The sequence below is a fragment of the Aedes aegypti genome, chromosome 2, assembly GCF_002204515.2.
Source record: "Aedes aegypti strain LVP_AGWG chromosome 2, AaegL5.0 Primary Assembly, whole genome shotgun sequence".
Taxonomy (NCBI): Eukaryota; Metazoa; Arthropoda; class Insecta; order Diptera; family Culicidae; genus Aedes; species Aedes aegypti.
In genome coordinates this window covers 276650484-276666992 of record NC_035108.1, presented here as the reverse complement: position 1 = coordinate 276666992, position 16509 = coordinate 276650484, and the positions used below count along the sequence as shown (strand labels likewise).

Genomic DNA, 16509 nt, shown 5'->3' with positions numbered 1-16509 from the left:
AATTTTTTTACATAATAACGGTCTGTCGGGGCACCGTGTAGTGAAATTAGAAAAAGGTGGCCGGAGAGCCAATCAACGAAGGAGGGAAAAACGGCTCTGGAGGAACTGTTGCTCCCTTGTGCTTCTTCCCGGCATAACCATCTCAACCGGTAAGCAAAGTCGGGAGAATTCTACCGTTGTCGACGTTTGTTGTCCAGCATGGAACCATGGAACCATCCGCAATATATTCTCAAACAAACGTGTGGGCTCAACGAGGTGCGCCTACCGTTCATGTTTTATGAGTGTATTCGTTTGGCTCACAACGCTGCTAGGCTTCCCGCGGTTTGAGTGTTGAAATGCATCAGCATTTGCTGCCTGGCATGGCCCGCGTTTCGACCTGTGCTGTTTGGGTCGGCCCGCGTGAGAGATGATGCTGTTTGGGCCGGCCTGCCCGAGAGATGATTGTTAGGCGAGCTTTGTTTGTAGTTGACAGCCGTACACCCACCCTGTCAACAGCAGCCTTGTCCAAACCCTTTTCTAATGTTCAGAAATGTTTTTTTTTCCGTGTGGTATTCATCCATGTTTATCATTCATCTGGCAGCGTGCATAAGTTTTGACAACCAGCGCGCCTTTGCCGTTGCTTTTTGATCAGGCAGCCGTCAAACATCCGATAAAAAGTGAGCATCGTTTCAGTAGTTTCTCGCGAAAAAATAAAGTTTTTATAGATAAAAATAGTGAAAAGTGCCGGAAAACTTGTGAAACCGGTGCCACTTTGTGCGGTGCATAGGAAAACACACGGAAGCTGTCGGTATTAGGAAGAGTTTTAGGAGGCACAATCAACAATGAGTCTGTCGGAATCTTCCGCGCTGGTGGACTCGCTTGAGTTTGCCGGTACGATGCTGGAGCGCCACGATATCGCGGATTGCTCCACTCCCGGACTGCTGGAGGTACGTATGGGACAGTTTAACAAGGATATAAACTGCAAAGTACCGAGATTTTTACTGTTTTGGAAATCCTACGAAAACAAAAAGCATGACCCTAACCTCCCTCCAGAAGCGCAAATAAGAAGTCATTTTCACTTCTTCCAGGTGACCGGTATTAAACAATCGGGAATGGCAACCGCCAGCGGATTGAACGACTATGACTATCAGAACCTGTCCAGTTTGTCGCTAGGATTGAAAAACCTGAACCAACTAGCAACTGTGAACAAGATTCCCATTCCGCCGGAGATAATGGAGCATTTTAAACGTAAGTGTTGCTTGATGCTTTGTTGACTTCGGTTGCTTCGGGGGTGAAATATTTCACTGGCATCACAGTAGTTGAAAAAGGTGTATAAGCATACAATAAATGTTACGTTTTCAAAAAACCTTAAAGGAAAGTTGGGAGTGGAATGAAATGGAATCTTTGGATTTTTGCATGATTACTGTTGTTTTGCAAAGGTCACGAATTAAATAACTATTTTGAAAAAAAATCAGACATTTTTCGTGTCAATTTTTTACCGATAGGGTGGTTCACAAATATAATGCGCTCGTTATAGAGTTCGCTAGGGGAAAGGGGGGCCTTCCTTAGCCGAGTGGTTAGAGTCCGCGGCTACAAAGCAAAGCCATGCTGAAGGTGTCTAAATTCGATTTCCGGTCGGTCCAGGATCTTTTCGTAAAGGAAATTTCATTGACTTCCCTGGGCAGAAAATATCTTCGTACCTGCCACACGATATACGAATGCGAAAATGGCAAGATTGACAAAGAAAGCTCTCAGTTAATAACTGTGGAAGAACTCATTGAACACTAAGCTGAGAAGCAGGCTTTGTCCCAGTGAGGACGTAATGCCAAGAAGAAGAAGTAGGGGAAAACGAGAGAAATATCACTGAAAATGTTTACGTCTATTTTCCATTTGTATAATCATTTTGAATAATTATTCTTGCGATACAACAAATTTTCCCACTAACAATGAATTTAGAAGGTAAGAACCTCCAATTTTCTCTCACTAAATGTACATGATCACCGACCAGATCTGTACATTTTTGAGGGAATACAAGTTTTCAATGTTTTTTAACGCTCTTCGGTTGTCTACAAAATAACTATTCCGAGAAAAAGTGTAAATTATTACACTTGGACCATTTGCACTTGCTGGACACGATGCTTTCTCACCTCGAACCCCTTTGGCGGTTCTTCTACTGGTCACCAAATGTCACGTTTAGCTTTGAAAATATTTGCATACCGTCAAGCTACCATTCACCGTGCATTTAAGAAAAATTTTCACTTCAAAAAATTATATAACTTTTCCAAATAATTTGAAGCGTATTAGAATACCACTACGTAGCGTACAATTATATAATAATTCAGGGAAAAATATAAAACTAGTGATGCATATCTAAACATTACTCAAAAATTATGTTTGAAAATCTCATGTTAAGGTCGCCTCGTACCGTTCTATGTCACCATTTACCGTGCACACTAGTGCACCATTCACCGTGCGTATAGATTTCTCCATGATTTAATTTTGTTTCTTGAAGAAACGTTGTTGATGGAGCAACTATGTTGCTAATAGTGAGCGCACTCATTTTTAAGACTGTTCAAATCTTCATTTACAATAAAATCCATAAAAAGTTTAAAAATTGGCTAAATAATTATTTTTTCATTAAAATCGTTATAGGAGGTTTGACTGTATTGTCCAAATCATTCCATATTCACTCAAAAACTAAATATGAAGTAGTTTAATGACGATATAACAATAAATCTAATATTACCGAATAATTTCATGCCTTTTACACTAATGCACGGTAATAGGAACCATACATACTGAGAGGGATCCATTCACCGTGCATTTGGGTTTCGAGTAAAATACAATATAAAATTTTAATTTGCATAAAATCTCATTGCTCATACGATGAAATACATCTTTTTTTTTTTTTTTTTTTACTATTACGTTTATTTGAAGGCTCACACGCCGTATCCGGCATCACAGAGCCGATATTCAGCTTCTATTATGAATAGAAAAATTCAAACCCTTATTATGTTTATTATTAGTTACACCCTTCTCAATTTCTGATGATACAACGGTCGCAGTATGATCAGTGTTTGGGGAATACTGATCAGAACAAGCCTTCTTTTTGGTTTCGCTTTTCTCGTTGACCCGTCTCGATCGCCGTCGCTTATTTGTAGCCTCATTGTGTTCCGTGGATGAGTTTGACGCATTGTCATCATCGGTCCAGTCGTCGTCATTGTTGTCGTCGTTCTGTTGTTTCGCTTCTGCTGGTTCACTTGCACGAACAGGAGATGGTGATTTTTGCTGGTTGTCGTTTATCGGAGGAAAGTCATCCTGATTAAACAATTCGTCCGACGATTTGGATGCTGTCGATGTTCGCGATGATTTATTAGTTGGTGCGGGACTTGAATTCGGACACTTCTCGCCGGGATGAGTCGATTGGCCGCATCGTTGACATGATTTGGGCTGGTTGATATACGAAACCATTGTTGGCTCGTTTTCAATAGTGATGAAAGAAGGAATTTGTCGAAATAAGTTCATCCTAAGCACTCGCACTCCGTTAGATATCCCGGGAAAGTAGTGCTTCCACTTCTCGTTTCTAATGGAGATTACCTCTCCATACTTCATCATGTGGTCAGCAACGGTAACGTGGCTCATCGACGGTGGGAGGTCGTGGACACGAACCGTCACTGCGTCACAATCGATGTAGACCGGAATCCGAAATTTCGTATTACCGCAAAGCATTGCACGCTTCCAATTATGCTCTGATTGGTAGCGAACGGCAATTTCTTGCGTTTTCATTTCTATAAGCACACAGTTGCGCGTGTGATGCAACTGTATGCTTTTGAGGTCCGCAAGCTGGAGCTTTATTTCATTCTCCAAAAAATCCTTCACTTTTGCCACATCAGGGCGAACGGGGAGGACACTAAAGTCAACCACTAGAGTATTTTTCCGCGTACCGGACATTTTCTACGAAATGCGAACGAAAGCGAGAGAGGCGAAGAAGTTCGTCCGACGCGAGCAGAGATCGGGTTGCAACTGAAATACATCTTACTAATAGTATCCACAATGAAAACTTGTTGAAATTTTGAAAAAAATCATACTCTATCGTTAAAATGAAAAATGTGAATTTTTGGTGTTTCTACTAAGAGTGTTGAAAAATCTTATTATCGAACAGAATTCACATGATTTTTACTACATAAACTAGGTTTTTCAAAATGCTTTGTGACAAAAACTACTTCATTTCATCAGTTTTATCTTATTTTGCTGACAAAAAAATAATTTGTGAAAATTGTATGAATATTCTGTAGAAATTGGTATATGTGCACGGTGAATGGAGGCCGCACGGTGACTGGTGAGTTAACGGTAAATGAGCACCCTATTTTTGGTTGTGAAATTTCCTCATTTGATATAAAAAATCAATTAGAATTTTCACTACACTTGAGAGCATAAGGATTTAAGGAGACACGGGAGACCGTGTTATTTTTCCTATCTTGCTTTTTTTTGTTGGGGTTGAAACTACTGCGTCCAATATTTAGAACTATTGTAGTAGTCCTATCTGTGACGACGAAATCCTCCCCGCGATGGAGATGGTCTAACGGCCGACAGCTCCGTTCGTTTCAAGTGGTCGAAATCTGTCAGCGGTTGCGATCCGATGATGAATGGAAACGAAAACGAGGAACAAAAACAGCGTAGTGGTAGCATAGTGTGCATAGCTTTCAACGAGCGAATTAAGCGAAGTTTTCCAAGTAAAAACGTTTATTTCAATCCTAAACATCTTTATAAACATAACTTAATACTACTATTTGCAATTAAAAGTAAGTAACAATGAATTTATTAGCGAATAGAAACATAAAAATGAAAATTTGTAGCCTACTTAACCTAAACGTTGCCTAAGACTAAGAGGGAAGAATTTCGAGGTGCAAAGGTTACTGAAAAATTGTAAGTAGAGAAAATAAGTAATGTAGTAACATAAGAACATAAACTAAACAATAAATAATTACAGCTAAAGCCTATCCTAACAAACACTATAGCGTTTGGATTGCTATTGGAATCGGTGACAACAATTCTTTAGAATTTTTCATCGCGAGATCCCCTAAGATGAGTCTTCAGGTAGACAAGGCCGATGCAGCTGCATCACCTTCGAATTGCACGAAATGCGATCTTCCGGATAGCGTGGAGAACATGGTAGCATGCGACGGTTGTGGATCTTGGTATCACTACAGCTGCGCGGAGGTCGACGAGAGTGTCGCCGAGCTGCCGTGGAAGTGCGAATCGTGTGGGATTATGAATCAAACTCCGATTCCGACGAAAACACGACCGAAGAAAGGTGCGCAACGACTCGTGATCCCAGGCGGTGCAGAAAAGCAGCCGAAATCGTCCGGCGGCAGCAAGACGGGTTCACGGAGAGGTAAAAAGTCCGCTGTAGGAGACACCGTAAGTGCCACTTCTAGTGCTAAGGCTAGGCTCGCACTTGAGCTAGAGATGATTGATGAGCAGAATCGGATGAGAGAAGAGGAGTTGCAGGCTGAGTTAGAAATGAAAAATAAAAAGTTATTGCTAGAAAAGCAGACTAGAGATCGAGAGTTAGAGTTAGAAGCTAGGAAGTTAGCAGAGGAGAAAGCTTTTCAGCAAAAGCAGTTAGACGAGGAAGAGAAGAATCGTAAAGCTCTGTTGGAGATGAAACGGTTGTCACTCGAGGCGAAAAAGAGCATCGTTCGTCAATTTTCGCAAATCGGTAGTGAAGTGAGCAGCTTAAGTGGAAGTGAAGTGACGAGTTCCGAAGACAAGGTTCGAAGTTGGTTGCAGAAATCTGGCGAGCAGACAGAGGGAAACGGACAATCCCCGTCAGCAGCGAAAGGTACCAATAACGTCCTGGAGAATTCGTCGAAGGCGGTGTTCAGTGGAATTCGTGGACCGAATCTGGGCTCAACTAGGACAACGAAGCACTCTACCGATAAGATTCCACACAAACTAGAAGCTGAAGAGGATGAAGAAGATTCCGTGTGTCACCTGCAACCACGACCAACAAGTAGCAAAGCAGGTCATGGTATAGCAAGCGGTGGTGCTCACGATCCAGAGGAGAATGGCCCAACCAGTCGGCAGCTAGCAGCGCGGCAAGTAATGGGAAAGGATCTGCCAACGTTTTCCGGAAATCCTGAAGAGTGGCCCATCTGGATAAGCAACTTCCAGCGTTCAACAGAGACTTGCGGATTCTCACTGGACGAAAATCTGATCCGTCTGCAGCGTAGCCTCAAGGGACCAGCAATGGAAATGGTGCGGTGCAGACTGCTCTCGCCTGCAAGCGTTCCCCACGTAATCAAAGTACTGCAAATGCGTTACGGTCGTCCAGAAATATTGATACGGGCACTCACCGAAAAGATTCGACAGCTCGCCTCTCCAAAGATGGATGATTTGGATAGTATAGTAGATTTCGGGCTAGCGGTTGATAGCTTGGTCGAACACCTGAAGACCGCAAAGCAACAAGCACATCTAACAAATCCGTCATTGTTGCACGACCTGGTCGCGAAACTTCCCGTCGATTACCGGCTGAAATGGTCGGCCTTCAAGAGTTCCGTGGCAGTGGTTAATCTCGGAACGTTCGGAAGATTTACGTCGTCGCTGGTGGAGTTAGCCTACGAGGTTATGGATGATCAGCCTACTACAAAGACAAAAGGAGTTATCCAAAAGCCCAAGGATCGAAGTTACGTTCACGCGCACACGGAAAGTTCTTCGACTGGGCCAAGTTCAGCAAACAGTTGTTCATGCAATTCAGCCAACCCGGTGAAGAAGATCTGTCTTGCTTGCAACAGGGATGGACACAAGGTGGCAGAGTGTTTCATCTTTAAAGCTATGAGCATTGACGACCGGCTCAAGATAGTTAGCCAGAATGCTCTTTGTAGGACTTGCCTGAACCAACACGGCAAATGGCCATGTAAGACGTGGAAAGGATGCGGAATAGAAGGTTGTCGGTTACGTCATCATACGCTGCTGCATACCGTCACGCCGGCGGTACCACATCTTGTATCCAGTCAGTTGAAACGGGGTAGTTGTGGCCCAATTTTCCGAATTGTACCGGTGACATTGTTCGGAAAAGATCATCAAGTCAACGTGTTCGCATTTGTGGATGAAGGTTCGCAGACTTCGCTTGTGGATGATGCGGTAGCTGAGCAACTAGGTGTCACAGGTCCATCTGGGACATTAAGTCTGCAATGGACAGGTAACGTAACCAGGGATGAAGTAAACTCACGCATCATACAGATGGAGATATCCAGCGAATCGTCAATGAATCGCTACAAGATAGTAGGAGTGCGTACGGTCGGATGTCTCCGGCTGCCGGCGCAATCCTTGTGCTACAAAGATTTGGCAGAAATATACCCACATCTCCGAGGTTTACCGATCACCGACTACGCAGATGTAACACCGAAGCTCCTTATTGGTCTTGACAACCTGAAACTCACGATTCCACTGAAGATTCGAGAAGGAGGTTGGGGTCAACCCATGGCAGCCAAATGTCGTTTAGGCTGGAGCATCTACGGCTGTTCACGATCAGCTACGGAATCGGTTACCTGTGGGTTTCACGTTGGAGGATGGACCAATTCGGACGGTGAGTTGAACAAAATTGTCCGCGACTATATAACGCTGGATAATTCCGGAGTGCAACCTCCAATATCTCCTTTAGAATCGGAGGAAGATAAGCGAGCACGACAGCTACTCCAGACCACCACTCGCAGAATTGGCAACCGTTTCGAGACTGGTTTGTTGTGGAAGTGGGACAACGTGCAGTTTCCAGATAGCTATGGGATGGCACTTCGTCGGTTGCTGTCGTTGGAGAAGAAACTTAACAAGGAACCGCAACTTTACGAATGCGTTCGGCGACAGATACAGGAATATGAGGAGAAAGGCTACGCTCATCGTGCGACTGAAGAAGAACTCTCCAAAACCAATTCCGAGAAGAGCTGGTATTTGCCGTTGGGAGTAGTCCTGAACCCTAAAAAACCCCACAAAGTTCGGATTATTTGGGACGCTGCCGCAAAGGTGAACGGAATATCGCTCAATTCGGCGCTTCTGAAGGGTCCGGATTATCTTGCTTCATTGATAGAAGTGTTTTATCATTTCCGTCTCTATGCAGTCGCGTTGACAGGAGACATAAAGGAGATGTTTCATCGCCTTCTCATCCGGCAGGAGGACCGCCAATTTCAACGATTTCTATGGCGGGATCGTAACTCGGATGAAGTAAATGTGTTCGTTATGGATGTGGCGATATTTGGAGCGACATGTTCCCCAAGTTCGGCACAGTATGTCAAGAACGTGAATGCTCTGGACTTCAAAAGTGAATCTTCTCGGGCGGCGACTGCAATCGTCCGCTATCACTACGTCGACGATTATCTCGATAGCTTTCCTACGGCAGAAGAAGCAGTGAAGGTCGGGACTGACGTTCGTCGTATACATGCGGCAGGTGGATTTGAAATATGGAATTTTCTTTCGAACGATCCGGCGGTCGCAGTGAGCGTAGGGAAAAAATCCACATCGATGGAGAAAATGATCAACCCGGAGAAGGAGAATAATGTGGAGTCTGTCCTCGGTATGAAGTGGATCCCAATCGGTGACAACCTCACCTACACATTCGTAGTACGCGCCGACCTTGAGCATGCGCTGAATAAAGCTCATGTGCCGACCAAACGACAAGTGCTGCGCGTGGTCATGAGCCTGTTTGATCCGTTAGGGTTGATCAGCTATTTCGTGATTCACGGGAAAACTTTAATGCAGGATATTTGGGCTTCCGGTGTAGACTGGGATGAACCAATTAGCAGCGAACTCTGCGAACAATGGCGACGGTGGACAGATCTTCTGCCACAACTGAACTCCGTTCGAATTCCTCGTTGCTATTTCTCATCAGCGGGCTACGAAACCTACTCTTCTCTCCAGGTTCACGTCTTTGTAGATGCTAGTATATCGGCGTATGCTAGCGTTGTCTATTTCCGAGTAGAGTCGAGAGGAACAACAGCGGTGGCATTGGTAGCCAGCAAAGCAAAGATGGCCCCATTGAAGATGATGTCCATCCCTCGATTGGAACTTCAAGCTGCTGTATTGGGCACCCGATTGCTCAACAGTGTCATCGCGATGCACAAGCTTCCAGTCAGTCGTCGCGTTTTGTGGACAGATTCCCAGACGGTAATTGCTTGGTTGCGTGCCGACCACCGACGATATCAGCAGTTCGTAGGCTTCCGGGTTGCGGAAATTCTTTCGACGACGGACATGCAGGAATGGAGGAAAATCGACACTGAGCTAAACGTAGCGGATATGGCCACAAAATGGGGTAAAGGACCGAGTTTTGATGACTCTAACACCTGGTTTCGCGGTCCGGATTTCCTATTGGAGCCGGAAAGTTTATGGCCAAAGCAGGAGGTGGTGCCGAGTACCACGGATGAAGAGGTTCGCATTGTAGGCGTACACGTGGAGCAACCTGCTCCCCTGATTGAAGTTGGGAGATTTAGCCGATGGGAAAAGTTGCTTCGTACCGCAGCATTCGTTCGGCGATTTGTCGATAACCTGAAAAGGAAGAAAAATGGCGATCAACTGGAACTGGGTTTGTTGAAGCAGAAGGAACTGACCCACGCAGAAATGATGCTACATAATCAAGCGCAGCAAGAATACTTTGCCGAAGAAATCAAGCAGCTCAGTGGAAAGGAGAAAGAAATACAGTTTCGGTACTCGGCTGTATCCAAGTCTAGCCGTATTTACAAGCTGTGGCCGTTCCTGGATCAATTCGGGGTGCTGCGGATGCGAGGAAGGATTGGTGCAGCGCCTCACGTTCCGTATGCAGCAAAATTCCCAACGATTCTACCGCAGCAGTCTCGAATCAGTTTTCTGCTTGTGGATAAGTTTCATCGTCGCTTCCGTCATGCTAATAGGGAGACTGTCATTAACGAAATGAGACAGGAGTTCTATATACCGAAGATGCGTACGTTGGTGGCAAAAGTTGCGCAGGATTGCATGTTCTGTCGTGTGCGCAGAGCTGTACCGCGGCCGCCTCCAATGGCCCCACTGCCGAAAGTTCGGTTGACGCCGTTCGTACGGCCATTCACGTTCGTCGGCTTGGATTACTTCGGGCCGGTTTTGGTGAAAGTTGGCCGCAGCAATGCCAAACGCTGGATTGCACTCTTCACGTGCTTGAGTATTCGGGCAGTTCACATGGAGGTTGTCCATAGTTTGTCAACGGAATCCTGCATTCAAGCAGTGCGCAGATTTGTATCTCGTCGAGGATCGCCGGCGGAAATTTTCAGCGACAATGGTACCAGCTTTCATGGCGCCAACAACCAATTGCAGAAGGAGATAAAAGATCGGAATGCCGCACTAGCATCAGTGTTCACTAATTCAAATACCCGTTGGTCGTTCAATCCACCGGGCACACCTCACATGGGTGGGGTATGGGAAAGGATGGTCCGGTCAGTCAAGGAAGCCATCAAGTCCACGCTGGAATCGTCGAGGAAACCAGATGACGAAACGCTAGAGACCGTGATCATCGAAGCGGAAAGTATGATTAATACGCGTCCGCTTACCTATATCCCTTTGGAATCGGCGGACCAGGAGGCACTAACGCCGAACCACTTCTTGTTGGGAAGCTCTTCTGGTGTAAAACAGTTGCCAGTTCTTCCAACAGACTACCGTACGACGTTGAGAAGCAGTTGGAACTTGGCGAAGCATTTGGTCGATGAAATGTGGAGACGGTGGATATCGGAGTATCTTCCGGTGATTTCACGCCGTTGCAAATGGTTCGACCACGTGAGGGATTTGAAGGAAGGAGGCCTTGTGCTGGTGGTTAATGGAAACGTGCGGAACCAGTGGATTAGAGGACGAGTTGAACACGTCGTAGTGGGAAAAGATGGACGAGTGCGGCAAGCATGGATACGCACGAGAGCTGGAGTCGATCGCAGGTCGGTAGCAAACTTGGCTCTACTCGACGTCATGGAGAACGGTGAACAAGACGATGGTAGCGGTTCACGGGAGGGGGGATGTGACGACGAAATCCTCCCCGCGATGGAGATGGTCTAACGGCCGACAGCTCCGTTCGTTTCAAGTGGTCGAAATCTGTCAGCGGTTGCGATCCGATGATGAATGGAAACGAAAACGAGGATAAACAAAAACAGCGTAGTGGTAGCATAGTGTGCATAGCTTTCAACGAGCGAATTAAGCGAAGTTTTCCAAGTAAAAACGTTTATTTCAATCCTAAACATCTTTATAAACATAACTTAATACTACTATTTGCAATTAAAAGTAAGTAACAATGAATTTATTAGCGAATAGAAACATAAAAATGAAAATTTGTAGCCTACTTAACCTAAACGTTGCCTAAGACTAAGAGGGAAGAATTTCGAGGTGCAAAGGTTACTGAAAAATTGTAAGTAGAGAAAATAAGTAATGTAGTAACATAAGAACATAAACTAAACAATAAATAATTACAGCTAAAGCCTATCCTAACAAACACTATAGCGTTTGGATTGCTATTGGAATCGGTGACAACACTATCTTTTGTCTCACTCTAACAATAATCATCAAAACTTTGTGAAAGCAAATCTCGAGTTTTAGTGAACCGATGAAGCTGAAAATTTATTGGGTTGTGCACTACATATATAGAATCATAGTGATACATTTTCGCATCGATATATGGAGTGGTTCTTAAGATTTGCCTCTTCAAATGGACAGAGTAATGATGACGTCCCGTGCGGCCTTAAGGACTAAAGATTATTTAAACGGTCAAACATCATCATCACTGATGTAGAGACTTTTCTGGCAATATTTTTCGAAAATTATTTATTTCCCAAACAATCAAAATGTACGTATAACGAATTCAAACATTTCACTTAGATTGAGATTTCAAGAAAAAGCTTTCTACGTACAAAAGTGGAAGCGAGATACGTGCATATATTATGTGATAAATAATAGCATACAATGCGAGTGTATAAATATTCTACCAAACTAACATGTGATCTTATGCAACTTAACTTATCATAACAAATGTTGATTTGACAGCTGCTACAGATTGATTCGACTTACTTTGTACGAGTGTATGTGTTCCGTACGGAACGAGCCATAAACATGTGCAACTCAAAGTGTATCCGAATGTAAACCTTTCTCGACCCACCCTGACTACGCCACTGAGTGCACGAGTATCAACAGTAAGCGTGAGTTACCAACAGGAACTCAATTGCCGTGAGTTCCCTATGGGTGAAGTATCCCCAACGAGAGTTCCAGTGAGTTCCGTCAGTGAGTGCTGTTCCAGAAGCTTCGAGAATGAGCACCTTCGAGAATGAGTACCGTCGAAACCTCTAGAACACAAATGAACTTATATAAATACCGCACCGCTCCGCACTAGGAGTTAGTCTTGATTCAACCGCCGCGAGTATACTATCGACCGAAAGTGACCAAAAGTGAAAGTACAGTGAACAGTAGTGTAAATAGTGAACAGTAGTGTAGTTTATTTGTTTATTTGTTTTCACTACATCAACAGGCAAGTAGTAGCCCCAATGATGTCTTAAAATATAAGTATATGCTAACATTAACAACAAAGTACAGTGACGTCAAAAACAATAAGAATGAATTTAAAAACAAATATAGTCAGGCGATAAAACTTAAACTAAACACTTAGACTAATTATTTCGTTCAGCGAAAAACAATGAAAATCTTCGACGGAGCGTCTCTCGGGTAATGTTGAAATCAAACAATGAAGATACTCTGTTGAAAACTCGCTGTAGTCCACAAAGAGCACCGTGAAGTCCATAATTTGTACGAAATAGAGGCAGTCTTAGCATGATGTTGTTGCGAAGCGAGCGTGGTCGGACGTTCAAATTAATTTGTTCCAGAATAGTTCCACAGTCGATGCGTCCCTGCAACACATCCGCAATAGTCAAAGCTCTTATGACATCCCTTCTACAGCGAAGAAGGTCCAAGTCTATTAGCTGTCAACGACTTTCGTAGCTCGGCAGGCGAAACGGATCTCTCCACGGTAACTTGCGAAGTGCGAATCGAAGAAATCTTCGTTGGACAGATTCGATCCTTTCCGCTCCATTGTTGTAAGCGGGGCTCCAAACCGCAGCGCCGTATTCCAGCGTGGAGCGCACAAGAGAGCAATAAAGTGATTTCAGGCTGTATACATCTGAGAAATTCTTGGCGATTCTGAAGATGAAACCGAGAGTTGTCGAAGCTTTGCTGACCGTGTACGAAATATGTTGTTTGAATGATAACTGTGAATCAAGGAAAACACCTAGGTCCTTGATGTGATCCACACGTTCGAGATTCGTCCCGAGCAAACTATAAGGGAACGCTATTGATCGCTTTTTCGCTAGTGTAGTGCAATAAAGTGTAGGGGAATGTGGGGCAAGATGAGCACCCGGGGCAAGATGGGCACCCCTAGTTTGTTTCGTTCCTACCGATTTTTTTCAATACATTATTTGGGGTTCTGATGAATATCATTAAATTGATATGATGGCCATAAATTTCAGCTAAAAAATCAACAGCACAACGTAAATATTGTCCAAAATACATAGAAGTCCAAAAATTTACCTTTTCATATAAGATTTGTTCATTTAAAAGTGATATTTTTGTTGCGTAAACAAATTAATTCATACGTTTTTGGCCGTATAGTTATAGAATAATCTTCTGTAGATAATCAGGAGCAAAACTTTTTATCAAATTTAAAAAATATTTCAATTGTTTTGATTATATTAATAAATTTACACCCTTGGGGCAAGATGAGCACCATGTTCAAAATTAAGTAAAAGTGTGAAATTATTGAACCACATTTAGCTGTGAGCTTGACTTACGGTATCTTCTTTGCACAAAACAATTTTTCTAAAAAATATACAAACAAACAACAAATTTAATCGTATTTTAAGTAAAATCTTAGCAATTTATGAAAAGTTATTTCTTTTCTGATAAAAGTTTTGAAAACTAAGCTAGTTGAAGATATATATTATAAGATAATATCTTGGGATATTGCAAGCATTGAAAAATAATAGTTTTCTTTAGTAAATTGCATCTTTTTATGGGGGTGCCCATCTTGCCCCGCAGTTTTTTTGACCGATGATAAAAAAGCTATTTTTTAAAGTGTTATTTGGAAAACTATTTATCACTTTTTAAAACTTTTAATGGTTGGAGGTCAAAGTAATAATGTAAAAGATAAGGATGGTTACCAATTTTACCAAAATAATAACGTTTAAGTAGGCTTAAATCGCGCTTATCCTTGGGGTGCTCATCTTGCCCCACCTGACCCTACTGTAGACTAGCAGAATCAGTGGTGTTGTTCCTTCCATTCCGAAAAATACAGTCCACCCCGACCCGACCGGAGTTGGCTACGGTTAACGCGCCAACATAGTGGTCCTTCGAACCGGATCCAGCGCCGCCCGCCATAGGAAAGGAATCGACACATCCGCCGCTCGTCGAGAGCTATTCCGGCACGCTTGTGTGGTGACCCAGACCAGAGCGTGTATTACAAGGAGGATTCTGCTAGTAATCGCCGCCGACACGTCTACCTGGTGCCCTAACCAAGACGTGTACCGCTCGTCCGAGGAAGTGATCATCCACCAACACTGCTTCTCACCGCGAGTAGTTCCGGCACGTTTGCCTGGTTGTGAATAGAGTTGTACCGAATATTCGACCGGCCGAATATCTCGATTATTTTGATTTTGACGAATATTCGGTCTGCCGAATAGTGAAATCCGTTATTCGGCCGAATAGGCCAAATAGTGGCCGAATAATAAAAAAAATAAATTTAATGTAAGAAAACATTATTTTTCACACAAAGGAAAACGTAAAAAATTCAAATTTGTTAGATTCCATGGAGATTTTTTCCGTTCAACGCACGGCATTAAGGCGACTACGGTCAGGGCTGTCCATACCTTTGATATTTTTTGCGACACTTCAAAGACACGAACACAATAATGCTTCCAGTAGACATAACATTTGAAGGAAGCACCACACTAGACAACAAAAGACGAAAAGTTTTCGGACTGAAGCTGGAATCGAACCCACACTCCTTGGATTGATACGGCAATATGCTTGGTAACATTAACCGAACGGCTAAAAAGCTCACACGAACACGTTCTTCCGTTATTATGCGAGTCAGTGGTCTGCGGTATATTTGTCCCAATTTCTATAGGAATCAAGTGAAGTACAAACCGAGTTTCTTAAAAAAATGAAATGCATAAAAATACCATAAATTTGGGCTTAATTTATGACTGAGGTGAGGTGACAATTGTCGGTGTCGTATAGCGAGGTGACAATTCTCGACTCGAGTGAAGTGACTCTCCATTTGATTTGCACGGCGAGTCACTTCACTCGAGTCGAGAATTGTCACCTCGCTATACGACACCGACAATTGTCACCTCACGCCAGTCGTTGAATAAGCCCAATTGTTAATTATTAATAAGATACAACACCCTAACTTCAGAAAAACAAATCCTCAGAACTTTCTTTTACTACTAGACTATCACAAAAGTTTTTACACGTGCGGATACGCTATTAAAAGTTCGCATTGGCATCAAAACGGATAGGTGTCTTCGGGGGACTTATTCAGAGAAAATCAGAGAATAAGTGCTCTTAAGATACCAACATGATTCGATGCAATCCCGCACTTTTATTCACACTTTCGTCATAATAGGACCACACTTCGGAGCCCAGTAGGGAAAAAAATACACAATACGATTATTGTAATTTCTTCAAACGATTTTAAAAGCTCAATAAAACGATCATTCCGTTAAATTCTTCACCTTAGGAGCATTTCCTATTGAAAAAAGTAGCTTTTTTGTTGTAGATCAAAATTAAAAATATAGTTTTCGGGAAATTGCACGAACATATGGGTGTTATTCGGTCAAATTTTAAGGTTTTATTTGGCCGAATATTGAGTCATTATTCGGCCGAATATTCGTTAGGCCGAATAATATTATTTCAACTATTCGGTATTCGGCCGAAAGCCGAATAGTGCTATTCGGTACATCTCTAGTTGTGAACCCAAACGTGCATTCCGAGAGGAGAGGATCACTATCGCCGCCTATCCAACACGGTTCCGTGGTGCGTGTACCACACCGTGTTCCAGCTGTTCACTGAATCCAACCGTTTAGCCGACACGTCTGCTTGGTACCCTCACCAAGACGTGTACCACCCGCCCGAGGAAGTGATCAACCACCAACGCCGCCGCTCATCGCAAGAATTTCCGGCACGTTTGCCTGGCTGTGCGCCCAAACGTGTATTTTCGAGAGGAGTTGGTTGTTCACTATTGCCGCCCAATCCGACACGTTTCCGTGGGTTCAAAACCACAACGTGTAGCTGTTCACTATCGCCACCGCTTATCCGACACGTCTGCGCGGTGCCTATACCGGGACGTGTATCGCCGAGAAGAATACTAGATTTGCCGCCCATTCCGACACGGTTCTGTGGTGCCTGTAGCACACCGTGTTCACTATCGTCGCTGCTCATCCGACACGTCTGCGCGGTACCCATGCCGGGAGGTGTTCAACCGAGGATAGTAGTATCCGTTTCGTCGTCCAA

The 16509-nt window shown here is 43.6% G+C and overlaps 1 protein-coding gene across 1 annotated transcript in view; it reads left to right on the top strand.

The window, feature by feature from the left end:
• Positions 1-605: 605 nt before the first annotated feature.
• LOC5572664 (nuclear pore complex protein Nup155) overlaps positions 606-16509 on the top strand; it is a 41268-nt gene continuing 25364 nt past the window's right edge. The window contains exons 1-2 of the mRNA XM_021845146.1: positions 606-926; positions 1068-1227. Coding sequence (XP_021700838.1) covers positions 822-926; positions 1068-1227 — 265 coding nt within the window. The 5' untranslated portion in view covers positions 606-821. The remainder of the gene's footprint in view (positions 927-1067; positions 1228-16509) is intronic.